Raw genomic sequence first — 26,852 nt, 5'->3', positions numbered from 1 at the left:
CGTTCTCCCCCTGCTTGTGCTCTCTCTCTCAAGTAAATAAAATCTTAAAAAAAAAAAAAAAGGAAAGAAACATTTAGACAGATCACCAAAAAGCTGACAATGGCTTTCTTTGGATGGAATTATTTGAGGAATTTAAATTTTCTTCTGTACATATTTCTATAGTGTCTGAGAGCAGGCATCTTCTTGAGAAACAGAACAGGAAAGAAAGCTTGGAAGAAAACAACCTTCTCTCTCCTGCCTGCACCCCCACCTCTGCCTCGTGGTACGTGTGAGCCACCACTCAGGGCAGGTGGTGGGCAGTCTCACGTGGGGAACACTTGACTTGGGGCTGCACCCTGAACTCTGGGCACTAGGTTTCCCTGGGAGGCATCCTGAGTAGGACTAAAGCTTTTAATATGGATGGGCCAGAGAAAACAGGCAACCAGCACCCTTTACCCTTCCTGGAATTGAGCAAGGGTCTCGCTGTCATAGGTCATGCAAGGCGTTCCCTGCCAGAGGTGCCACTTAAGGCAGAAAGGCCGATCTCTGGCCGAGGAAGAGGGCAGAGGTCTAGGAGCTGGCTCTGGTGACAGCCCAGGACTGGAAGCAGGCACACACATGGCTGGGGGCCAGAGGTCCACTGGGCGGAGGAAGGGTGAGCTGAGCAGTTCTGTGGGTGCTGGGGAGCCAGAGAGAAATGGGAGTGGTCCAGGGATGGGGAAGAAGGATTCGAGGGATTCTGCTGCCCTGAGGCTGCACAGGGACGGGGGAAGATGACTGGCCCTCGTGAGATCTTCACGGCAGCTCGTCCAGCCCTGACCTCCCCAGTCAGTAAGTGTTTGGGCGTCTGCTTCCTGGTTTTGGAGGGAGCTTTTGGAAGGCAGGACTGGGGGTCTCTGGTCTTGTTCACTCCCGTGTTCCTGGTTCCCAGCCTGCGCCTGACGCCCTGCAGAACCCCATACCTTTCTGCTCTGGAGCACTGCTGATGGTGAAAGGATGCCACTCGTAGCGTGCGATGCTGGGGACGTTCAGGTACAAGTAGTCGCCTGGCCTGTAGTGGAAGAGAGGGGGCCTCTCAATGAGGAGATGGGTGACCTGGGGAGAGAAGAAGGTCAGGGTCATCCGTGCGGGCCCAAAGCTGCCAGGGGGCCCCCTGGGCAAGAGGGCAAAGGCCAGGCCATCCTCCTCCACCACTACCTAGGCGGACCTGGACGCGAGACCCTCCCGTGCCTGTGAGTGGGGCTCACCCTGCACCCCTCTGCCAGGCTGGGGGCAGGCTGTGATCAGAGAGTAGGAAAGCTGAGATGTGTCTGAAGTGAGGCTCATGGCTTCATCCCACTTCTTAGGGTATAAACACGGCTCTTAGTGGCCCCTTCTCTTCTCTGTACCCCCCTGACAGCTCTAGCCCTTTGCTAGGAACTTCTGTAGCATTTGGCTGGGATTCCAGACACTCATGGGCATCTCCTCTGGGAGAATGACACCCTCCTGGACCACAGCTTTGGCTCACTGAGCACTCACTGAAGCAGGGAAAGCGTGATCTCTGGTCCTCATGGCCATTCTCGGACACGGATGTCATTCTTTCTCCACTTTATAGATGGGAAGCCAAGGCTCAGAATGGCTAAGGAGCTTGCACAAGCCCATCAGCGAGGAAACTATGGGATGCAAATCTCATCACACTGTCTGAGGCCAGAGCCTTGATATAAAACCCCTCACTCTCCACCACCACCTCACACTCAAGTGCCTGGAAGTGAGCCCACCTGGAACTGCCTTCCCTTTCCCCACAAATGGCCTGGTCATTCAGACACCTGGGAGAGGTCCTGGGCTCCTTCCTTTCTCCCACCCCCCGAATGCACCCGACCTCTTGACCTCTTGGGCTTTTCTGTGATAGGCCGCCCCACCCCCACCCCACAGCCCCCATTTAAGGTGAAGGCTCTCATGAGCTCTCATCTGCGTATGTGCAATAACCTCCCAAAAGTCCTCGCCAAGCCATCTCATCTCCCACAGAGCAACTGCAGAAATCTGGCTGGAATAAAGACCCAACCTAATACGACTGCCTGCCCCCTCCCTACCAGCCTGCTCAGGGGTTCCCTGTTGCCTGCAGGATGTGGAGCCTCCTGGCCCACCAGGCCCCGCCCACCCCTTCTTCCTGGCATCTTGGCTCCAGCTGTGCCAAATTACATTACTCACAGTCCCCAAGGACAGTATACCCAGTATACCCAGTGGGTATACCCAGTATACCCCAACCTGGTGCCTTTGCTGGTGCTGTTCCTTCTCCAGGAGTACCCTTCCATGTCTGTGCAGCAAACTCTTGCTCGTCTCTCAGAACCCTGATGTGGCAACTCCTTCCTCCTCCTGGAGCCTTCTCAGATGGCTCAAGGATAGTTTCCCACATCCTGACATTCTACTCTCACCAGCACAGCCCTACCCTGTAACGTAGAGGTCAAGCAGGACAGTACCCGAGCCATCGTTTTGTCTCTGCTACCTCACACGGGGCCTGGCAACTTGCAGGCTCTTAATATGCTTCGTGAGCTGGTCTGGAGCAGTGTCCTGACTACCTGTCGTTCCTCTGCCTCAGGTGTCACTCTTGAAGGCCAGACTGGATCCCAGACTTTGCTCGTCTCCTCTACTGGGCAGAGGCTGTAGCTACGCTGGTCCCTATCTCCTTGCGAGTCTAACAGGGTATCCAGCTGCTGCGCCCTACACCTGCAACTCCCCTTCGCACCTTGGAGGGAAGGAGATTGACTTCCACAATGCAGAAGGCTCTCATGCGGGATACTGCTAGCCCGATGATCTTCTCCAGGAAGAACAAGATGCCAGGGACCAGCAGCCACTTCCAGAAGTTGGGTCCATGCAAAATGAGCAGAATCCACATGGGGAGGTAAGACAGATGGGTCCAGTAGAACACCTGTGAGGGTGAGGAGGGAGGGGGTGGTAAGCTTCCAGAGCTCAAGACCTGGGGTGGAACAGCCCCAGAGCTCAGAGCCAACCTCAAAGCCAGGACAGACCCAGAGCCTTGGTCATATACACCCTCTCCTGGAGACAGGGCTGGGTAGGAGGCTGGGGATGGGAAGCTTTGGGGTTTCTTTGTTCTGGGGACTTGGCCCAGGGATCTTAATATAAGGGCTCCTAGCGCTCGCAGCAAATATCTGAAACATCTGCCTAGGGATAGCCTGGCCAGAGTGGAGTGCCCTCAAAGCGCTTATCAGCATCAATGTCCCCATGAGACTGACCCATTTTCAGGGGGAAGAAAAGAAAGTAATTTTCTGGGTGTGGAGAAGAAAGAACCGGAGCCCTGAGTTTGAACGCCTGCTATTGTGGGCTGCGAGATTACTTGTCTGAGTGTCAGACTCCTCATTGGCCATATGAGGATGCGGAGTCCCACGTCAAAGGATTGCTGCTGGGGCTCTGTATGTGTCCATCTGATGTGACCAGATCAGTCCAGAGGGCTCCAAACCAAATTTGTGACCTCCTGCATCTTGAGGACACTACACAAAGGGGAATGAAAATGGAACTAACATGTTGGGAGCATCTGTGTACCCCGTGAATAGTAGGGGCTTCCCATATGTCATCTCATTTAATTCCTAAAATAACTTCATAGATAGAGAATTATAGGTCCACTTTATAGATGAGGAAGCTGAGCAAGCCTGTGCTCCTTCCTCTCCCTGAGCCTGGTCTAATCCAATTCGGGCAGGCTGGTAAAAAGGCAGAATCTTCCAGAGCCAAATATCTTCCACTTGGCAGACATATACTACAGCCCAGTGACAGACCCCAGAGCACATGCACATAATGTGCAGACCAGCCTGGGCACTGCCTGGGCTCTGGAGTAAATGCGAGGGGACATGGCATGGAACGAAGAGGGGAGCCCAGCTGGGGAGAGCCAAGGGGAAGGGCTGGACACCTCAAAGTGGCCACTCCTCCGGATGCAGGAGCTGGAGCAGGCAAACATGAGGACCAGCAGCAGCAGCAGAGCCACACCGGTTGGGGAGGCCGAGCCATAGACCCAGCCGATGCCAGGCCTGGTGGTGAGCAGCAGTTCCCAGAACCGGAAGGGGCTGTCCTCGGACTGAGCCTGAAGCGCTGGAGAGGAGCACAAGACAATCTCTTCCCTTTCTACCTTTCTTTTTGGGAACCCACCCTGCCCCATCAGACACCCACATAGGTAGAGACTTCCATCCAAACCACTGGCTGGTACAGGACACCCCTTCCCCACCCACTGGGCCTGCAGGACACACAGGGTCTGAGCCCCATGTCCTGGGCTGGGGGCTGGGGACAGGCGCACCCACGTCCTCTCCCCCAGCCCCAGGCCACTCACCGAAGTTAACAACATGGGCCACAGTGTGCACCAGGGAGAGCACGACCACCACATAGCCCATGAGCTGGTGGAACTGGATGTTCCGGTCCAGCGGCAGGACCTGAGCCAGCCAGGTAGCCCGCAGCCACGTCAGGCACCGCCTCAGCAGCAGCACCTGGACAGAGCAGCAGAGAGCCCCCGCCTGGCTCTCCCTCCGCCCCATTCTCCCTTCCCTAGAGCCATCTCCCCGCCTCCCTCTGAGCTGGCTGTGCCTCCTGAGCAGGCTGGTGGGTGGGGAAGGCCTTCCCCATCTCCCCTGCCCCCAAGCCTTCGCTGCTCCCCTAGGTCCGCAGCTGAGATGTCCAAAGCACGGTCTCCGGAATCAGGGCAGGGAGAGCAAATGTTACAGAATGGCTGCTGGTATTACTTTCACCTAAACACACGAGAAGCACAGAAGCTTTTGCTAACATTTAATACCCGCGTCGACACGGTGCCCTCATTTAGTCTGTGTGTCAGACAGGCACGCGTTATGTCTAGTCCTCAAGGTGTCCTGGAGGAAGACCGGGTTCTCCAAAGGGGCTTGAGACCAGGGTTCCCTTCCTGCTCATTTGCTTTCAATATACATGTGCCCAGATATAGGGACTTGAGATGATGTTGTCTGGTTTTGACCAAGTTAAACTATCTCTCACAGGAAAGACAAGATTCCCTGCGGAGAAAGTACGGACGGAAAGCAGGGTTACTAATGCGAGTGACCAAGCAGATGAGTCATGGATCTCCGACTCTTGGTATGTGGCCAGTTCCGAGGATAAAAATAAAACCCACCTAAGACACTGACATTATCAAGAAGAGTATCTGAACTAAAGATGTACGCTCCTGATCGTTAAGATGACCCTTGCCTTATTGTGTTCTGTAAGTCTAACGGCTAATGATAATAGGGCATGCATATAATTATAGTTAAATGAGCAGGTATTGGGTCAGTGGAAGGGTTTTTCGTTCTCTATCTGCTGTCCACCTGCCCTGGGGCCACCTAGGTTGTTGTGAACATCGAAAGGAGAAGGCCTAGCACCCTGATTGTACATGGTAAGTGCACAAAAATGCTGGCTGTGTTTTACAGGCTGTGTGACTATGGACAAGTCACTGCCCCTCTCTGGGTCCCAGTGTCCAATGACTATTGATTGATCCAGTTGGCTTCTGAGGAGCCCTCCTGCCCTGGCACTCCAGGACTCCACGTGTGGGTCCCTTGGGCTATGAGGAACTTACATCAGCATCCCCCAGCAACCTCACCCCTTCACCCTACTTTCCCAGGCATTGTGCCCCCGCAGTCCTACCGCGATGAAGCTGCAGTCGAAGTTGAGGCACTGGCCACAGCCCTTGGCCACCATGACGCTGGGGCCGCGCGCCCGGTGCGCCCTGGCCGCTAGCGCGAAGAGCAGCACGTGAAGGACCGCGTAGGCGGTCAGGCAGAGCAGGTGGCTGCGGTGGTTGTGCCAGTAGGCGGAGGTCAGAAGGCGGGGACGCCGCCTGGGCGGCCGGGCAGCGGGGGGCGTCAGCCAGTGGGCGGCGCTGCGAAAGAGGGGCTCTGCTCAGAGGGACCCGCCCGGCGCGGGTGTGTGGCGGGCAGCTCCCCAGCGGCAACCTAGAGACCCCACGCCCGCCGTAACCGACCAATTCTCTGGATCCTCCTGGCCAGCGGCCGGCTTCCCTTTATACCAGGACACAGAGAGGTCGAGCGACTCGCTCAGAGTCACACAGCAGGCAAAGCCGGGATGGAACTCCCGCCACAATCACGGCTGCTTCTATTACTTCCCTGACCTACCAACTGGGAGTGGGAGGTTGGGGCGGGGGTGGGGGGGGAGGCAACCGAAAAGGATGGAAAATTCTGAGATATGTTGTGGTAAATAATCCAAAAGTAAGCTAATACACAAAAAGAATGAAACACAGAAGTGGCACTTTTCGGAGCATGGAACACCCCGGCTACTTTATTCTCCTCCGCAGCTCTTTCTTACTTAGCATTTCTCTTGTTTGTGCATTTGTTTACTGGTATAAATTACGTATAAATTAACAGTGCCTGCTTGACCAAGTTGAATAAATATCTGCTAATTATAGGTGTGATCCTAGGTAAGTTACTTCAGGTCAGGTAACTAATTTCCTTTTGGAAATCAGTGCTGGTGCGGTCACGAATTTCCTTTCCATTATTATAAAACGCACTGGCGTATTTGCAAAAATGCCCAGCCCACTGTAGGTGCTTAATACTGTGAAGATTCTGAAAAGACACTGTAAATAGGAGACCCGATATGAGCCCCCAGCAGAACAGGCCTTTGTCGGCTATAAGAAACTGGGTGGGGCAGGGCCGGAGTGGGGGCGGGGCCGGAGTGGGGCTGGGCCAAGGGATCCCCGGAGCTTTCGCGCTGCTCTGCGCCCCCGGAATCTAACCTCACCGCACCTGATGGTCAGGTTCTCCATGACCCCGGGGAAGCGCTGCAGCTCGTCCCGGAGCTCGTCGAAGGTGATTGCGCCGTTGCAGTCCTTGTCGGCGGACTCGAAGAGCGCCAGCGTCAGCTGGTCCAGCTTCTCGTCCGGCAGCGAGATGGCGCTCTCGCGCATGCACGACTGCAGCACGGTGCGCAGCTCGTCCACGTCGATGGAGCCGCTGCCTGTCCCAAGTGAGGATCGAAGCCGAGTGGGGGCTTGCCCCGGACCCTACTCTCTACCTGCAGATTCCCCCTGCCTGCCCAACTATTGCATGGAGAGATGAGCTTTCCCTGTTCGCCCACCTCCAGTTTTCTCCCAACCAAGTCCCTTTCCGGGTGTAGATCAGGCAATCAAAGTACGTAATGTCATCCTCAGTTCAAAACCTTCCATGGCTCCCCACTGCCCAGCTCCGTGGAGAGAAACTCCTCTCCAAGCATGGAGAATCTTAGCTTCAGTGCATGCCTTCCTCCAGAATCTGCAGCCTCCTCTCTAAGTACTGAGCTTAGACAGCCTTTTTTTTCTGTGTATTTTTCCACTCTGCATGAACAGCAGGGCCCATGATTAATGAGTTCTTGGCCTGATTTGGATGCACATACACATGAGGTGGCTTCATGTTTCTGCCCCTTACTAACTGTGATGGTGGGCTATAAGTCCTTTGGAGTAGTGAACCTTACTTTGCTCATCTATAAAATGGGTATAATATTCCTTCCCTCTCAGAACTGGTTCAAGGATAACAGATCATTATAAAATACTTACTGTAGTATCTGAAAGAAGGTGGCTGCATATAAATGGAAAGTCTTATTGGTATTTTAATCATCATAAAGGCCCAAGCCAGGGTCTGTAATCACATGACAGTACAGTCTCATGTATTGCTCTCCAGCACGCCTCCCATAATTCAGGTTTCCTAGCCAAGAGCCACTATGCCCCAGGTCTCTAACTGCATCCAGAGTCCCTCCCCTGTGCCTTCACACCCTCTGGTCCATTCAGCTTTATTCACTCCTTGGCTAGTTTCAAATCCAGGATCCCCCTTCACTATTATTCTCATACACACAGTCCTCTTCCTCATCCCGCTGTCCTTCTATTCTAGTGACCTAAACATATCCCATTCCTGAGTGAATCTAGCCACCTGTCCTTTCCGTTCCTGCACCAGGGCAGCTGATAGAACATTCTTGGAGAAAAGCACTCAAGAGAGCAGGAAGCTCTGATCCTCAGCCACAGCAAGGCCTTCAACTTGCCCAGAAACCTTATCCTGATTCTCTGGTAAGGTCATTCCACTACTGCCTGCGGGATCACTTCTCTCCTCCATGTGCATCCAATCCCTGCCTGGCTCTCAGAGAAAACAGAAGCCACTGGAAGGGAATGCTCTCTAGTTCCTGCCTTTCACCTGCCCTGTACTGCCTCCCCAACCCGCCCCGCCAAAAGTCTGCAAGGAGAAGACAAGTGTGTTGCTTCTCCCATCAAAAATCAACCTCTCAGAGTGAGCAAAGCTTGGTGGTCAGAAAGCAGTCAAGGAGGACTGTCTCATGGAGACTCGGTGTGGTCAACTCCCTATGTACTAAGGGAAGGGGGCCAATTTGGGGAGTGGGTTCCTGGTCTGGCTAGACTGAATCAGGTGGGACTGGGAGTTAAGAAACCCCATAGGCCAGAGGGCCCTGCCCAGGAGCAGGCCTGCAGCGAGGTTTAACTTTTCAGGATGCAAATCCAGCCCAGGGACTTCCCTGCTCAACACTCTTCAGTGGCTCCCCGTGGCTAATTGTACTGAGACTCCAAACCTGAGTGGGTATAGAGTTTCAGTTTGGAAAGATGAAAAAGTTCTGTGGGTGGGTGGTGGTGGGTTGCCCAACAATGTGAATGCACTGAACGCTGTTGCACTGACGCTTAAAAAATGCTTAAAGTTTAAAAAAATTGGTTAAAGTGGTAAATTTAATGTTAGGTATATTTTGGTATAGTAAAAATTATGTTAGAAAGCAATATAGTCTTACACGAACAAATTTGTATGTTGTTTAGCAAGAAAAGGCAGTCAGTAGAGCGTAATCCCATTTTAAAAAATGCGGGGGGAGGTGTGTACAGAGAGAGACAGAGAGATCAATTACAAGGCAGTACAGAAAAATGTTATGGGTGGTTTTTGCTTTCTTCTTTAAAGAAAAAAGAACTGTAGTATCTAAAATATTCACAGTGGAATTATCATAATAAGGAAAAAGCATAAAGCAATTTCTTTTTTCAAACTTTCAAAATAAGTTCAGGCTTCTGGTGATCGAATTAAGGGCATCTGTCTCCTGGGCCAGAGTGGCCCCTTCTTGCCACCTCTCCAAGAAGCGAGGCAGTGGTCAGCTGGAGAAAGGGGTTGAGGGTGGGAGGGGTAGGGGGGACACAGAGAGAGAGAGCGCGAGCCATCAGCCTGGGCTGGAGAAAAGTCACTGAAGGGGGTGGATTCCCTTTGCTCCTCCCACTGAGACCATTCCCGCCCCTCCGGAGCCCTTACCGTCGACGTCGTACACCTGGAAGAGGAATTTGAGTTTGTCCATGGGGTTGCCGTGGATGAGCAGGGTCAGCGCCTCCAGCAGCTCCTGGAGGGTAATGGTGCCACTTCCATCCGAGTCAAACAGAGTGAAGAACCTCTCGGCAAAGAAGGACTGTGGCCAGAAAGGGCGGGAGATGGGCACTGGGTGGCCGAGGGGCCCGGGCTTTGAAGTGTGGCGGGCTTTGAAGTGCGGCGGGCTTTGCGCGCATGCGCTGTGGGGTGGTGGGCTTCGGGCGGGTTCCGGGTGCTTGCGCACCGGGTGGGAACGGCCCGCTTGACCACACCATGGGGCGGTGTCCACGGCCCCTCCCGCTGGCCCAGAGCAAGTTTAGACACCCGCGGAAGCACTGTTCAGATCCCAGCAGTGAGGTTCCCCCTTGGGGTGAACCAGGAGGGTTTAGAGGGTATATGGCCCTTGAACACCTGGATGGTCCCTATACTTATTGCTTAGGCTGTCTGATCTTACACTTAAGGCTCATTCTTAAGCTCCTATTCACTCACTCTATTCACGCATTCAGTTATTCACCCATTCATTCATTCATTCATTCATCCATTCAGCACTCATGTCCTGCACAGCCCCCACTTGCCAGGCCTGGTGTTAGACACCCAACACAGAAATTAAGACAGGCGGGGTCAGTGCCCCAGGTATGCCCGGCGGGAGGCTCGCCTGAAGGCAGGGAGAGGGGCCTGTAGGGCTTCGTGTTTGACCTAAAGAAACCATGAGGGTTCACAAGCAGGAAGTGGGGGCGAAGTCTGTTGTAGACAGTCACCCCTGCCTCGGCTCCCCTCTTTCTTTCCTGAATCCCTGGCTAACACCTTTATCACTCTCTACCATCCCGAGTGGTCTTTAGCTTAAGATAATTTACAGCATCCTTGTAATGTATCAGGCGCCTGGGTGGCTCAGTCAGTTATGCATCTGCCTTTGGCTGGGGTCATAATCCTGGGGTCCTGGGGAGTCTGCTTCTCCCTACCCCTTCCCTGTTTGTGCTCTCTCACTCAAATAAATAAATAAATAAGTAAAATCTTAAAAAAAAAAAGTGTAATGTACTGTTAGGCAGAATGTCTTTTTTCCCCCTCCCCATGTTTACTATGGAAGGAGGCATGGCATTTAGAGTTCTTAGCAGTATCCCCGCTACCAGCAAGTGAGGGGCATGCTGGGACACGCAGATGCTCATTGGCTCGCCCCTATCAAGGACACAGGCCACCACCAGATGCTAGCCCATGAAACATGTGGGGAGAAGTTAACATTTGCAGGCTCACTCCCCCCGTATCTCTATGGATGTCTCCCCGGTTTGTGGGGCATGCAGGCTTCTCCAGGAACGGGCAGAGAACCTATGAAATGAGAGAGGTTTTTGGGGAGGGGGTGGGAGTTTCTTGGATACAAATCATCGAGAATCTTATTTCTTGGAAGGAGGCTTATGGACATCATAGCCTCAACACTGCCCATGAGGCTGGTGGAAAACATGAGGCCAAAACTACTTCCTAAGATCTGGCGAGCTCCTGACATCCAAATTTACATGCTGTTTCGAAGCCCCCAGGAGGCACAGTTACCAGAGGGATGAGAGGACATCAGGAGCAGAGACTAAAACGTTCAGATCCTGCTTAGGGGTGAGGCTAGAAGCCCTGAGGATGCCCGGGGGAGGGGGGGCAATCTTTCCCTCCTTGCGAGGTACTGTGTCCCTGAGAGCCAGACTGCTCCTCTGCTATGAGCACAGGGTCCACTTCTGGAGTGGACACTTGCCTCTTTCACATTGAGGGCTGCTTTGAATTTTTGCAGGTCGATTTCCCGGTCTTCCCCCGCAATTGTCTCAAACTGGTGCGTCACCCACTGAAGCCATTTGGTGTCCTCCTCGGTACTCATGGTGCTGGAAGAAGAGGAGACAGGTTTGTGGGTTTGGGGTGGTCAAGGGCTTCTGGTGGTTCCAAGACGTGTGCCTGCTTCTATCTAGGTCCTCTGGTCTTCCATGGGTTGGACCCACTTTGCCCATGGGAAAGGAGCCTCCCCAAGACTGCTTCTTTACGTCTCTAAGTCCCTGTCTCTTTCTTCCATCTGGCATGAGCCAGCCTGGACTCGTGTCTCTTTATGTTCTGAAATGATAGGGTCCCAGTGAGCTGTGGGCCTGAGGTCAGAGAATGGCACACTCATGTTAACACATCATGTTAACATGATGACAATATTTCCTGCCTCACATTTACACAGCTCTTCACTGTTTTTCAAATACTCCCACCCACTACTGCATTTGGTCTCTGTCACAGCTTGGTGGATCATGACGTTTTAATAGGGAGGAAATAGATTTAGAGCAGATGAGTATTTTAGAGAAATTTATTCAGTCAATGAGAGACAGAGAAAGTTCTAATTCAAGGCCAATATGTTTTCCATCATGCCCCATCCTCTGCTTAAACACTTCTAGTACAAGCCTCACTAGGACTTAGACCTCAGGTCTTGACTCTTTGGGTCCAGGGCATATTGTATGATGTTCCAAGGGTATCAGCAAACTGACAGCCTCCCAGATGAGCTAAGTACCCAATGACCTGAACAGAGGTTACTGGTAAATGAGGACACTTTCTGTTATCAGAACCTAACAAACCAAAAATGAAGCTGTGAGTGAGGATTTATAGCTTCTGTTGCCCTAAACTTTTCTCTGAGAGAATGGCTTTGTCTGTATCCCGTGAGTTCAATGTAACCTTAAATGATTTAGCTACAATCGATCCTCATTATTTGCAGATTCTGTAAGGACCTATTTAGCCAGAGCGACTCCATCTTGGATAAATAGCCATTTTGTTGTTTGTGCAGTAAACTTAAATTGACCCCCCCCCCCCCCCCGAGAAACTTACTTAGAAACAAGTCCGGGAAACTGGTAAAATGTAGTCGGCTAGTTCCTGAGAGCAGAGCCCAGAATACAAGGACGAGTCAGGCCAGATAGAGACATCTAATCAGTACGAAGTACTGTTTGTTAACAGTGAGAAGCTCTTGCCCAAACCTAAATGACTCCATCTTGAGAAGGATGACAATCTTATTATTCACACTGAATATGTTAACTGACTAAGCCTTCCCAAAAAGTACTGTTTGTAATGGTTCCTGGTATGGGGTAATCTTAAATAACAAGTCTCCAGACCAGATGGAACTAGCCAATCAGCAAGAGACACACAAACCCAGTGGGTTGAGATAGCAAGATATGGGTTGCACAAAATACCACAGACTGGTGGCTTAAAGAACAGATATTCGTGTCTCATGGCTCCGAGGCTGGAGGTCTGAGGTGAAGATGCTGGCAGATCCCGTGTCTGGTGTACAATATAGTGATTCAACAATTCTGTACATTACTCGGCTCTCATCACAGCTGCCCAAGAGTGAGTCACAGTCAAAAGGAAATCGACCATACCCTCAGACCAGGTTAACTCAAGATCGTGTAAAGTCAGAATATGGTACACATTCTTCAAAAATGGACACTGATTTTGGAAAGTCAAGACCTTCATCCATAATGATCCTGGCCATGTGGTGTTTGTTTGTGAGAAAAGCAGCTGGTTAACACCCAGAGATGTAAGGTCTAGAGAAGCAATAAAGCCTTCTGTTTGGGGAAAAAAAAAAAAAAAAAGATATGGGTTGCAGTTTCAACCAATAAAAGGTAGCCTGTAAGATTGGGAGGGGTCGCTCTCTTCAGAGACGGCCCTGACCGGTCAGTCAGTCAATTCTTGAGCCTGTAAGCTGGGGGTGGGTGCTCTCTTCGGAGATGGCCCTGGCCGTTCAGTCTGACTTCTAATACTTATCATAAAATAAAGCTTTAAATAACTTCCACTTTGTCTCAGTCTCGTTTCGTTTAATAACGGACCTAACAATTCCATATTTGTGAATTCACCTGTTTGTTGAAACTTATTAGTAGCCCCCAAACCAATACTTGCAGCATTTTTCCAGACATTGCAGGCATGAGCAAAGTAGTGATCAGTTTCAGCTGCCTGATGTACACGTTCCCAGCTGAGGCTGAACAGGGGTCCCTCTGCCTTCTTGTTTCAGCTCTCATACTGAGAACGAGTGTCCTTTGCATGATCTAGTGAGTGCTACAAGTTTTAAATTTTTGTGCTTTTTGTTGGTGATTTTCTTTTTCTTTTTTTTTTTCATTCTTAACAAAAGTTTTTTAAGGGTGGTTGACACACAACGTTACGTCAGTTTCAGGTGTATGTCTAGATTATGTTTTGCTTAAGATAAGTGTAGCTACCGTCTGTTACCAGGTAACATTGTTATGATATTATTGATTATAGTCCCTATGCTGTGCCAGTGACTTTGCTATTTAAAATGGCCCCAAGAGTGGTGTTGAGATGGTGGCTAGTGTCCCTAAGCACAAAAAGGCTGCGATATGCCTTAAGGGGAAAAATACATGTATTAGGTAAACTCTATCCAGACATGAGTCCTAGCACTGTTGACCATGAGTTTTATGTTAACAAATCAACAATTTATATTTTTAAAGGAGTCTTTTTAAAAAAGATTTTATTTATTTATTTGAAAGACAGAGAGAGAGAGAGAGAGCACGACAGAGGGAGGGTCAGAGGGAGAAGCAGACCCCTGGCTGACCAGGTAGCCAGATGTGGGGCTAGATCCCAGGACTCTGGGATCGTGACCTGAGCCAAAGGCAGATGCTTAACCAACTGAGCTCCCAGGTGCCCCTAAAGGAGTCTTTAAACAGAAGCACACAAAAAATAAGATTTTATATTGATTGTTTGATTAAAAAAACCAAAACTTTGTGCCCAAATGTTGGCAGGAATCTAACCCTGCATCTTCCCGAGGAGAAATGGCCCAGAATTCCCTAATCATTGTTTGCAATGAATTTAGAGGACATAATTGCCATGAATAATGAGAATTAACTATCTATACATAAAAATTAAAAATAAACAAGTTCACTTCCACTTAAGGAACCATAACAAAAATAATATAATATCCACATGAACAAATAGAAGGATAGACTATTAAATAGAAAATCTGAAATTCAGGAACTAGAAAACTAAAAATGGTCAAAATAATACATTTATTTTTTATTATGATGGTTTCACAGATGTAGCCATATGTTAGAAACTCATCAAATTGTTCATGTTAAGTATCCAGCTTATTGTTTATTAATAACGCTTCAGTGCAGTGAAAAAAGAAGTTGGGTCTTCAAAAAGTCTAAGTAGAAAAGCACAATTAAAGAAAACAAATGGGGGGCGCCTGGGTAGCTCAGTGGGTTAAAGCCTCTGCCTTCGGCTCAGGTCATGATCTCAGGGTCCTGGGATCGAGCCCCGCATCAGGCTCTCTGCTCAGTGGGGAGCCTGCTTCTCCCTCTCCCTCTGCCTGCCTCTCTGCCTACTTGTGATCTCTGTCTGTCAAATAAATAAATAAAATCTTAAAAAAAAAGAAAAAAATATAACATTAATATTGAGAAAGGCAATAAAAAGGGAGGGACTACAGACATATGAGTATCCAGTGCACTTGTTTGGTGAACTCAGGGAAATGAGTTGATTTCAAGAAGACATAACAATCCGAACGGACTAACATTCATTTCAGAAATAAGAAAGGCAGTGAAATGTCAACCACTTATGACCGTGTCAGCCCCAGCTTGTTTTTGTAGCTGAGTTCTACCCAATCTTCAAAGAATAAGCCCAATATCAAACTAGCTCTGATGGTTAAAAAGAAAAAAAAAAGTAATAATAATGGTAAGACTCCCAATTTAGTTTACAAAGCTAGCATTCCCCAATCCTGATGTAGATAGCATACAAGAAAAGGAAAATTCTAGACGTATGTAACTGGTAGAGATGCAACACTCAAACTAGAATATAACCAAGTTAAATCCTGGAATTTACTTCAAAAAATAATAACCCACCTTTATCAGGAAGGACTTTTTCCAGATATACAAGGAAAATTCACTATAAATATTATCTGCCAACCCCTGCTGCTGTCCAAACGCAGTAGCTGGAAGACTAGCGGTGCCCAAGTTATGACATCTGCCTGTCAGAGACAGGGAGAGCTTGCTACAGTGCCCACTCTGGCTCACCAACTTTGGGGTGAGGCCCCGGAATCTGCACATTTAACCAGAACCCTAGATGTTGGCAACCCATGCCGGCAGGTCCAGGCTCTCACCTGGAGGTTCAGCAGCCCCACTTACTTTACCCCTGGGGACCCACAGAAAGGCATTCCACAAAGCAGAGAGAACTCTGGGAAAGAGGCTGCGTGCAGGTGCTAACCCAGGGAGGGTGAGGATGGGCTATCTGGTGTGTGCTGGTGTGCACTTCCCTCTTCTTGGAAATGTTAGTGTTTCAGGCCTGCAGAAGGAGAAGAAATTCTAGGAAGCTGGTGGAAAAGAGGCTGGAACAGCCAATGGGAAGAAGGGAGGAAGGGAATGCAGGGGAAAAAGAAGGTAGCACCAAAGGAGACAGATGTCCTCGAGGAGGAGCTAGGAATGTTCAGATTTCAGAGCTCTAGGTGAACAATGTGCTCAGCAGAGGCCAGAATTTTCCCAGGAGACCAGGAGTTTAGGTCCAGGCTTGCTCTGCCCTACCTGATCACTGGCCCCACTGCCCTGTGGTGAGATTATCTGCAGCACATGACAAACATCATTCCAGCAAGGGCTGCTACGATTACCAAATGAGATGCTATTTGGGAAAATGTAACTGACATGCACTGTACAAATGCTACATATCATTACTCTGACTAGGCCAATTCCTCCTTTTACAGATGTGAAAATGGGTCCAGAGAGGTCTGGTGACATGCCCAAGATTGCACAGCTTGCTGGTAACCAGGCAAGAGCAGACCTGAGCAGGCTCAGGTCTCCTGACCTCTGTCCCAGACAGAGAGTCATTCTCTGTAGCTCCCCCACTGAAGGCAAAGAACCCTTGCCTTTCCCTTGTCACTGGCATGGAAAGCTAGAGAAAGAGTCACTCACCCTCTGTGGCTTTCAAAGTCTGGTTAGGCTGGGTCTTCTGGCCTGCTCACCCTTTCTCCTATCTTCTAGACCACAGGTCCCAGAGAGGCTATGGTCTGTACAGCAGCTTGTGGGTGAAGCCCACAGTTGACCTCTCCCCAGCTCCTCCTCTTCCTGACTCTCCTAAAGAGCTGCTCACACCCACTGCCCCTCAGGCATCCACGTACTGGCCAGTAGCTGACCTGGTCCAGAGAAATCCTGACAAAGAGCCTGGTGCAAGGGTGGGGCAAGGATTTCACTGGAAAGATGTTGGCAGTCTTCCATCTGGCTAGATAGCTTCCATTTCCCCTCCAGCAGGTAGGAAATCTAGAAATGCACTGTGGAAAAAACCAAAATCACCAAGTCAGAGTCAGCTCTGCTCAGCCCTTAATGAGCCAAGTGCAATTCATCAATCCCAATAATGTAGATTACCAACAGAAAAGTTGAAGCACTTACCCTGAGCCATGCGTTGTGCTAAGGACTTTACACATAGTGTTCAACTAAATACAAAACACAGCCCTGTTTGGTGGGGTTATTACCATCACTACACCAAAGGGGAGAGTGGCACTCTGAAAGGTGAGTGACACATCCAGATGGCTTGGCAGACATTCAGCCATGTCGGACTGACTCTGGAGACTGTGCATTTAAGGCACAGGAGCAAAGATCAGTCCCAACGAATTGGGTAAAATATATCGGAACAGTCCTGGGAAGAGGTTCCCAGTTCAAGAGACCTGGAGAGGGAGGGAGGTCGGAGAATCCTACTGGCCAAAAATCTAAGAGAAATTATACAAATGGTTGGATAAGGTCGTGCTGTAACTAAAATTTGAAGTGCTTTTTACGTTTTGTCCTATCTGGCAAGACATGAACAGATAACCTTGGATGTCTGGTGGGGATTTGGACCCCTGACAGGTGATTTTAGATGTCTCTTGCTACTTTCTAAAATGAGGGAAATGATAACTGTTTTGTTTTTATCTTAAAGCAGGCAAGTTGGCAGAAGAAATTTCTCTGATCATGTGGCCACTGGTGGGAAACTTTAAAGGGCTCCTTGAATGCAGTCCTGTCTGGACTCTAGCTTCATCAGGGGCCCACTTGATGCCGTTTTGCAGTCACTCATGCTCCTCTGCCCGCAGGTTTGGCCAGTTCTTCCTGGGCTAGTCCCAAGGCCATGTATGATCTGCAGAACTGGGGTGATCTGGTGATCTCTGAGAATTCTCCATTCTAACTTGGCAAAAGACATCATTCCAGATGATTTAAGATGATGAAGAACATCTGTGTCTCTTTTGAGGTTAACAGATGATTTAAGATGATTTAAGACAGTGTCCAGATGATTTAAGACAGTGTCAAAGATGATGAAGAACATCTGTGTCTCTTTTGGGGGTAAAAATCCCAGAGTCTGTGCTGTGATGATAGCATTTGAGAAATTCAGCCCCGTGATCTTGATTTAGGGTTGACATGTTTTCCTTAGAATCAGTATTGGAAAGACCTGCAAGATCACAGAGTTCAACCAACCTTTTTTTTATAGCTTAAGTCTCTCCTTTACCCTACCCCAACCAGACCTGGTGGTCTGTAGTCTTGACTTGCACACCTCCTGTCATGGGGTGCTCACTTACTTGGGAAGCAGCAATTTGGGGCTGCTTTGACTATCAGATAAGTGTTCCTCATACTAGAGGGAAGAGAGAAATAGAAACTTCCATTAAGTGACTTCAGAAACTACATGTAGGAAATGCAAAAATCTTTGGAAGAAATAAGCAAAGTGGTAAGTATGGATTATGCTTTCAAGTTGTGACTGGTTAAGGGAGAGGAGGAAGAAGAAGAAAAAGTGAGGTAGAATTGCCTGTGCCCTATTGTAATAGTGATAATCTATGCATGATTCTCTTTCTATCCCACTGGACTGTGAGCTCCAAAAGTCAAGGTCTCTGGCTATTTATTTTTAGTCCCAGGAAATTAACACCATGCTGAGTACACAGTGGGCACTCCATACACATTTGTGGAATGAACAAACCTGCCTCCATTCGACAAGTATTTATGAAACACCATATGCCATGCACTGTCTGAGTCTACAGCGATGAGTGAAATAACCCAGTGTGATCAAGGCAGAGACAGAAGTGCTAAGAAGAGAGCGTTAGGAGGGCTTCCCAGTGGAAGTGACTGATCTGAGATGGGTTTTAGAGTGTGGATAGGAGTTTGCCAGGCGGAAAGCCAAAAGGACATATTCAGAACAACTCAAAGATCAAATACAAAGTCATGGTGATGGGAATGCATTCTGTGTTCAGGAAGCTATAACAGTTCAGGTCTAAACTAGTTCAGACTAAACAATGGCATGGGTAAGGACAAGCTTGAAAACAGGACTGGAGCGGAGAGCAGAAGTCAGATCACAAAGGGTCTTGTACGAAGCGAGCTAAAGAGCAAGGCGCCTGCCCTGGTTGCTGGGGAGCCCAGTAACACATATAAAGCAACAGAGCAACAAGGTACTTGCCAATGTTCTGACAGATGAAAGTCCAGTTTTTCTCCTAGTATCTGGAAAAAATGCACATTTTTAAAAGGAGATTGATAAACACTGTGAATATTCATTTTTGAGCATGCCTTTCTTCTAACCAACATTTGGGAAGGATAGACTTTTCCCCCAATAACATTTTTGTATGATTACAAAACTTATAAACATTAATTATAGGAAGGCATATAAAAGCACAAAAAAAAGGTTTTAAAAATCACCGCAATCCACCCGCCAGATAAATCTCTGCTATAATTAAGTGTTCCTTTCTAGGCACATGCCGAAGGTGACCCAGCATGGGATTCGGAGTGCAATAGTTTCTGATGAACCTGTTTGCATGAGCTGGTTTGCCTTTTGAAAGGTGAAATGGAATGGTTTCACTTATGTCAAGGGCTTTCACTTCTGTCTCCTCCCATGGAGCTGGGAGGCCATGAATGAGGTGGGCATCCTGCGCATTTCACCAGGTAGAACCATGAACTTCTGAACCTGACCAAACCACAAATATTCTAAGGAGTGCACCTGAACACCTGCAACTTGCTACAGTAAGAGACTTTGCTGAGTCAGAGCCTTAGCAAACAATTATACTCAGCCAAGGCCCATTTTCTGCCCCCCAAATCAATAAAAATTCTTTGGAAACAACACATGCAAGTGTTCCCTTTTGTCTTTAAAATTCCTTGACTTTTGTTCCCTGGGAGGGCACCATTTCAGTTGCTGACTATATCTGTTTTCCCTGAATCACAATTCTGAGAACACAAATAAATGCTTTTGTCTTTATTTTAGCTTAGTCTCTTTTCTGGGTCAACAGCCTTGCAGGACAAGCTTGGGATGGCACCTGAAAAGAGGAGGAGAAAATCATGGGAATGTTCTACAGCTCTACCCTTGAACTCTGGTTGGAGCTCTCTGAAAAGAGAGGCGATGTTCTCTCCACTTTTGCAGGGAATTCAGGTGGCTCTGATACCGTTTGGGCTCAGGGGTGTTAGGGTCCATGATCAAAGGAATGAGACTGACACAAAGTAAAAATCAAGCAAAGCTTTATTTTGCACCATGCATCAGAAACCAAATTGACCAGTAGGTGCCTGAGCCCCCTGCATTAGAAACCAAACTAACCAGTAGGTGCCGGAGCCTTGCTGGGGGCCACCACCTCCTAGACCCTGGGGTCCCTCCTGGAGGCTCCCTGGCCCACCCTCACTGTACCACAGGCCGCTTCCGGCGAGGCTGCACCATTGGCTCCTGAGAGGCTGCTCCCAGTGACAGCACTCCGCCAGGCTGCGAGGCTGCTTGTGGCGGCGCTGCTGCTGTTGCTGCTGCTGATGCTCCTGCTCCCGGAGGTGTTGCTCGCTGCAGTGTCGCTCGCTGCAGCGCTGCTGCCGCTGCTGCTCCGGCCAGCGTCGCTCCCAGCGGCGCCACTGCTGCTGCTGCTCCCCTGCTGCTCCCCGCGGCGCCGCTGGTGTTCCAGCTCGAGGCGACGCCGCTGCTGCTGCTCCTGCTGCTCGGGGTGATGTCGCTCGCGGTGGCGCCGCCGCTGCTGCTGCTCCCCTGCTGCTGGGATGGTGCTGCCGCTGCTGCTGCTGCCGCTGCCGCTGCCGCTGCCGCTGCTGCTGCTGCGGCCGCCGCTGGCGCTCAGGGCGGTGTCGCTGGCAGCAGCGCCGCTACCCTGGTGTTATTGCTCCAGGCGGCCGGCTGCTACTGCTGCTCCCCTACCACCTACTCTAACTCCTCCTGCTAAAAACCCCTCTGCAACCTCACAGACCATCTTTTATAGTGGTGGTTGAACCTGGCCCACACGCAGGTGGCCAATGGGATTTCAACTCACCACAGTTAATATATACACACCCCACTGATTGGATACGGCTATCTGGCCTGGCCCACCCCTATACCGCGGTTTACAAGTAAGTTTCTTTGGCTAACCAGGCCCCTACAAGGGGTCTTGAGTTTTTGGAGGACATCAGCTGCTGAGCAGTGGGAGGAGGTGTCCTTAAATGGCTGTCATGTGCTAAACATCTCCAGGAGCACCAGAGTGGCCGGATTTGAGCAGGCTGGCTTGTGAGCATATGTGACACCAAACGCCCACTGGGAAAAATTCCTGGGGAAAATTGAAAGTGGAGTAGGGAGGCCAAAGTTCACAATCAGAAAAAGATGAGTATGAATGCTAATGTTAGTTCACTCACACTCACAGACCAGAGTCAGAAAAGTAAGAAGCTGCAGTTTGGGGTTTCTGGTTAAGATGGCCTGAAGTTCACTCTTTGAGGACCCCCTCACCTGTACTATACACAAAACAATGAGAGAGAAAATACTTCTAAAAATTTAAGGCAGTGCTCTGGTGGAGAAGGAAGGCAGAGACCTGGGAGTAGAGAACATGGTCTGAGGATCTGCTGGGTTGCATGGAGAGAGGCAGTTCCCCTGTTTGGAGTGCATTTGGGAGAGGGGGACATGACCTCTCCAGGGGTGAGGGACCTGGTGGGGCCATTGAGCTGCCCCATTCACTAGCACAGAACTCGAGGCCAATTTCTGGATAAAGCAGTGCAGCAAGATTCTCCCCTAGGGGATCAGTGCTTGCACAGATCTCTACAATTTGGAGTTTGGGAACCCACTCATGCCTGAGATAAAACACAGGAGTGCAGGGCCACCTGGCAGGCAGATAGCTCAGACATAGGCAGGGTGAAGGCAGGGATCTGATGGAGGCTTGGGACACAGAAGACGTGATTGTGTGCTCTTCTATGGGTGCTTGAGAAGTGTGGTGGGTGCAAACTCCTCACTTTGGGAGGAGAGAATCTGGGCACCACCATATTTATCCTGCCCCTCAGCGCTGATGGACTTCAGTGAACAACGCAGTGTAAGGGCCTATTTAGCCGGAGCAGCTCCATTCTGACCCTGCCCCCCCCCGCCCCAGGGAACGTACTTAAAAACAAGTCCTGGAAACCAGTCCCAGGTAACAAAGCCCAAATACAAGGGTGGGTCAGGCCAGGTGGAGGTATCCAATCAGTGGGGGCGCATACTGTCTCCCTAGCTACCAAGGAGTATGGGCCCAGCCCTTTGGGCGCCAATTCTGACCAAGGTGATAGACTAGTTCAAATATCTACTACAGGGTAAATTGTAACTCAATTGGTCACTTATGTGTGACCTAGCAGGACTTGCAGCTTTCTCTGTGTTACAATCTCATTGGCCACCTGTGCGTGGCCAGGCCCAACCACATGGGCTTTGCCCTTAAAAGCTAGTCTGTAAGGCAGAGAGAGGTCGCTTCTTTGCAAGAGACATCCCCGGCCGGTCAGTTTGATTCTTGATGCTTGGCGCAAAATAAAGCTTTGCTTGACCTTCGCTTTGTATCAGTCTCACTCCTTTGACCATGGACCCCATACACAGCACCACCCAGTGGAGCCTGGAGCCACTTACACCAAGCCACGCCCTCCTGCACCCTGCAGGCACATCTCCACTAGTGCAAGTCCTCCTGACATTCAGGGTAACAGGCCGCTCTCCCAGAAGACCGCACAACTCCTTATCCACACCAAGTTTACCAAATGCAGAGTGCTGGAAAACTTCAGCTCTAAAAGAAAAAAAAAAAAAAAAGGAAGAAAGAAAAACAAAAAACTTTAGCTCTAGAGGAAATGAGATCGGACTTCCTTTTAATTTTTATTATTATTTAAATTTAATTTAATAATTTAGTTTGTATTTTATTTTTTTATTATTTGTATTGTTTTTTATATTTTTTGGACCTAGGTTTTTTAGCAAACAGACTAAAACACCACCTATGATCTAGCTTTCTTTCTTTTTAAAAATATATATATATTTTTTAAAGATTTTATTTATTTATTTGACAGGCAGAGATCACAAGTAGGCAGAGAGGCAGGCAGAGAGAGAAAGAGGAGGAGGAAGCAGGCTCCCCACCGAGCAGAGAGCCCGATGCGGGGCTTGATCCCAGGATCCTGGGATCATGACCTGAGCCGAAGGCAGAGGCTTTAACCCACTGAGCCACCTAGGCGCCCCTATTTTTTTAAATTTTTAAAATTTTTTAATTTTTTGGATCTAGCTTCTTTTAACAAGCAGATCAAAACACATCTACAATTTAACTTCCTATTTCTTGATTTATTCCTTCCTTCCTTTCTTTTTTTCTTTCTTTTTCTCATTCTTTATTTCTCCTGGACATAATGACAAGATGGAGGAATTCACTCCAAAAGAAAGAACTGGAAGAAGTAACAGCTAGGGGTTTAATCAATGCAGATATAAGTAAGATGTTTCAATTAGAATTTAAAACAATTATAAGGATACTTGCTTGCCCTGAAAAAAGCACAGAAGACACTACAAAATCCAATCTAGTCGAGCTAAAATTTAAAATGCTATAACTGAGATGCAAATCCAGATGGATGCCATGACAATGAGGATGGATGAAGCAGAGGAACATATTACTGATACAGACGATAAAATTACAGAAAATGATAAAGCTGAGAAGAAGAGGGAAAGAAAAATATTAGATTATGAATGTAGACTTAGGGGACTCAGTGCCTACTTAAAGAATATTAACATTCATATGGTAGGAGTTCCAGAAAATGAAGAGAGAGAAAAATGGGCAGATAGTTTACTTGAGCAAATTATAGCTGGAAACTTCCCTAATCTCGGGAAAGAAACAGGCATTGAAATCCAAGAAACACAGAGAAGTCCCATTAAATTAAATAAAAGCCAACCATCACCAAGACATAACGTAGCCAAATTCACAAAATGCACAGACAAGGAAAGAATACTGAAAGCAGCGAGGGGAAAAAGTCCTTAACCTATAAGGAAAGACAGATCAGGTTCACAGCAGATCTGTCCACAGAATCTTGGCAAAACTGGAAGAGAGTGGCATGGTATATTCAATGTGTTGAATGGGAAAAATATGCAGCCAAGAATACTTCATTCAGCAAGACTGTCATTCAGAATAGAAGGAGAAATAAAGAGCTTCCCAGACAAACAAAAATTAAAGGAGTTCATAACCACTAGACCAGTCCTATAAGAAATAATAAAGGTAACTCTGAGGGGGAAAAAGACCAAAAGCAACAAAGACTAGAAAGGAACAGAGAACACCACTAGAAATATCAACCCTACAGATAACACAATGGCACTAAATTCATATCTTTCAATAATCACTCTGAATGTAAATGGACTAAATGCTCCAATCACAAGACATAGGGTGTCAGATGGATAAAAACAAACAAACAAACAAACAAACAAACAAGACCCATCTAATGCCTGCAGGGACTCATTTTAGACCTAAAAACACCTGTAGATTGAAAGTGAGGAGATGAGTAACTATCTATCATGCTAATGGATGTTAAAGAAAGAAAAGAGTAAAGAAATCAGAGTAGCCATACTTATATCAGCCAATTAGATTTTAAACCAAAGACTGTAACAAGAGATGCAGAAAGATATTATATCATAATTAAGGGGTCTATCCATCAAGAAGATCTAACAATTATAAATATTTATGTCCCCAACTTGGGAGCACCGAAATATATGAATCAATTGATAACAAACATATGGAAACTCATTGATAATATGATAACAGTAGGGGACGTTAACACTCTACTTACAGCAATGGAGAGATCATCTAAGCTGAAAATTAGCAAGGAAACAATAGCTTTGAATGACACAGTGGACCCGATGGACTTAACAGATATATTCAGAATAGTTCATTCTAAAGCAGAATACACATTCTTTTGATTGCACACGGAACAGTCTCCAGAATAGATCACATACTAGGTCACAAATCAGGCTTCAACAAGTACAAAAAGATTGATCATACCATGCATATTTCTGACCACAATACTATGAAACTTGAAATTAACCACAAGAAAAATATTGGAAAGACCACAAATCCATGGAGGTTAAAGAACATCCTACTAAAGAATGATTGGGTAAACCAAGAAATTAAAAAAGAAATAAAAAATTATGTGGAAGAAAATGAATGTGAAAACATGACAGTCCAGAATCTTTGGATTCAGCAAAGGTAGTCCTAAGAGGGAAGTATATAGCAATACAGGCCTACCTCAAGAAGCAAGAAAAGTCTCAAATACACAAACTAACCTTACAACTAAGGGAGCTAGAAAAGGAACAGCAAATAAAGCCTAAAGCCAGCAGAAGAAGGGAAATAATAAATATCAAAGCAGAAATAAATGATATAGAAACAAACAGTAGAACAGATCAATGAAACTAAGAGCTGGTTCTTTGAAAGGATTAATAAAATTGATAAACCCCTAGCCAGACTTATCAAAAAGAAAAGAGAAAGGGCCCAAATAAATAAAATCACAAATGAGAGAGGAGAAATCACAACATCACCACAGAAATACAAACAATTATAAGAGAAAATTATGAAAATAAGCCGAAGCTTAACTGACTGAGCCACCCAGGCACCTGAAAAGACCCAAGTTAATATCATCCTCAATGGGGAAAAACTAAGAGCTTTTCCTCCAATGGTCAGGAACAAGACAGGGATGTTCACTCTCACTACTGTTATTTAACATAGAACTGAAAGTCCTAGCCTTAGCAGTCAGGCAATGAAAAAGATAAAAGGCATCCAGATCAGCAAGGAAGAAGTCAAACTTTCACTATTTGCAGACAACATGATATTATATATAGAAAACCCACAAGACTCCACCAAAAAATTGTTACCACTGATACATGAATTCAGCAAAGTCTCAGGAAACAGCAAAAAAAGATATCAAGGAATCAATTTCATTTATCTTTTTAAAGATTTTATTTATTTATTTGACAGACAGAGATCACAAGTAGGCAGAGAGGCAGGCAGAGAGAGAGAGGAAGGGAAGCAGGCTCCCTGTTGAGCAGAGAGCCCGATGTGGGGCTCAATCCCAGGACCCTGGGATCGTGACCTGAGCTGAAGGCAGAGGCTTTAACCCACTGAGCCACCCAGGTGCCCTGGAATCAATTTCATTTATAATTGCACCAAAACCCATAAGATATCTAGGAATAAACCCAACTAAAGAGGTAAAATGTCTGTACTCTAAAAACTAAAAAACACTGATGAAAGAAATTGAAGAGGACACAAAGAAATGGAAAGACATTCTATGCTCATGGATTGGAAGAATAAATATTGTTAAAATGTCTATACAACCCAAAGCAATCTGCAGATTTAAAGTAATCCCCACCAAAATGCCAATAGCATTTTTCACAGAGCTAAAACAAATAATCCTAAAATTTGTATGGAACCGCAAAAGACCCTGAATAGCCAAAGTAATTCTGAAAAAGAAAAGCAAAGCTGGAGGTATCACATTTCTGGACTTCAAGTTATATTACAAAGCTGTAGTGATCAAGACAGTATGATATTGGCACAAAAACAGACATATAGATCAGTAGAACAGAATAGAAATCCAGAAATGGATCCACAAGTATATTGTCAAATAATCTTTGATGAAGCAGGAAAGAATATCCAATGGAAAAAAGACAGTCTCTTCAGCAAATGGTGTTGGGAAAACTGGACAGCCACACGCAGAAGAATGAAACTGGACCATTTTCTTACACCACACACAAAAATAAATTCAAATAGATGAAGGACCTAAACATGAGACAGGAAGCCATCAAGATCCTAGAGGAGCGGGATCTTAGGTGGCTCAGTGGGTTAAGCCTCTGCCTTTTGCTCAGGTCATGATCTCAGGATCCTGGGATTGAGCCCCGCAGATGGCTCTCTGCTCAGCAGGGAGCCTGCTTCCCCCCACCTCTCTGTGTGCTGCTCTGCCTACTTGTAATTTCTCTCTGTGTGTCAAAGAAATAAATAAAATCTTAAAAAAAGAAAAAAGATCCTAGAGGAGAACATAGGCAGTAACCTCTTTGACTTCAGCCGTCGCAACTTCTTACTAGACACAACACTGGAGGCAAGGGAAACAAAAGCAAAATGAACTGTTGGGACTTTGTAAAGATAAAAAGCTTCTGCACAGTGAAGGAAAGAATCATCAAAACTAAAAGGCAGGGGCGCCTGGGTGGCTCAGTTGTTTAAGCCGCTGCCTTCGGCTCAGGTCATGATCTCAGGGTCCTGGGATCGAGTCCCGCATCAGGCTCTCTGCTCGGCAGGGAGCCTGCTTCTCTCTCACTCTCTCTGCCTGCCTCTCTATCTACTTGTGATCTCTCTCTGTCAAATAAAGAAATAAAATTAAAAAACAAAAACAAACAAAAAAAAAAAACCTAAAAGGCAGC

The 26,852-nt window shown here is 47.6% G+C and overlaps 1 protein-coding gene across 2 annotated transcripts in view; it reads right to left on the bottom strand.

Moving 5' to 3' along the window:
• The window catches only part of NOX5 (NADPH oxidase 5), a 32,580-nt gene extending 16,250 nt beyond the window's left edge, over window positions 1–16,330 (bottom strand). For both annotated transcript variants that reach the window (XM_046010400.1, XM_046010401.1), the window contains exons 1-9: window positions 16,169–16,330; window positions 11,005–11,128; window positions 9,225–9,375; window positions 6,714–6,924; window positions 5,599–5,833; window positions 4,292–4,445; window positions 3,878–4,056; window positions 2,702–2,884; window positions 942–1,074 (exon numbers count right to left, since the gene is read on the bottom strand). In XM_046010400.1, the coding sequence (XP_045866356.1) occupies window positions 942–1,074; window positions 2,702–2,884; window positions 3,878–4,056; window positions 4,292–4,445; window positions 5,599–5,833; window positions 6,714–6,924; window positions 9,225–9,375; window positions 11,005–11,124 (1,366 nt within the window). In that variant the 5' untranslated portion in view covers window positions 11,125–11,128; window positions 16,169–16,330. The remainder of the gene's footprint in view (window positions 1–941; window positions 1,075–2,701; window positions 2,885–3,877; window positions 4,057–4,291; window positions 4,446–5,598; window positions 5,834–6,713; window positions 6,925–9,224; window positions 9,376–11,004; window positions 11,129–16,168) is intronic.
• Between the last annotated feature and the right edge of the window lie 10,522 nt (window positions 16,331–26,852).

Source organism: Meles meles, chromosome 6 (genome assembly GCF_922984935.1).
Source record: "Meles meles chromosome 6, mMelMel3.1 paternal haplotype, whole genome shotgun sequence".
Taxonomy (NCBI): Eukaryota; Metazoa; Chordata; class Mammalia; order Carnivora; family Mustelidae; genus Meles; species Meles meles.
Note: the sequence above shows the minus strand (reverse complement) of the source record. Positions and strands in the feature narration are given on the sequence as shown.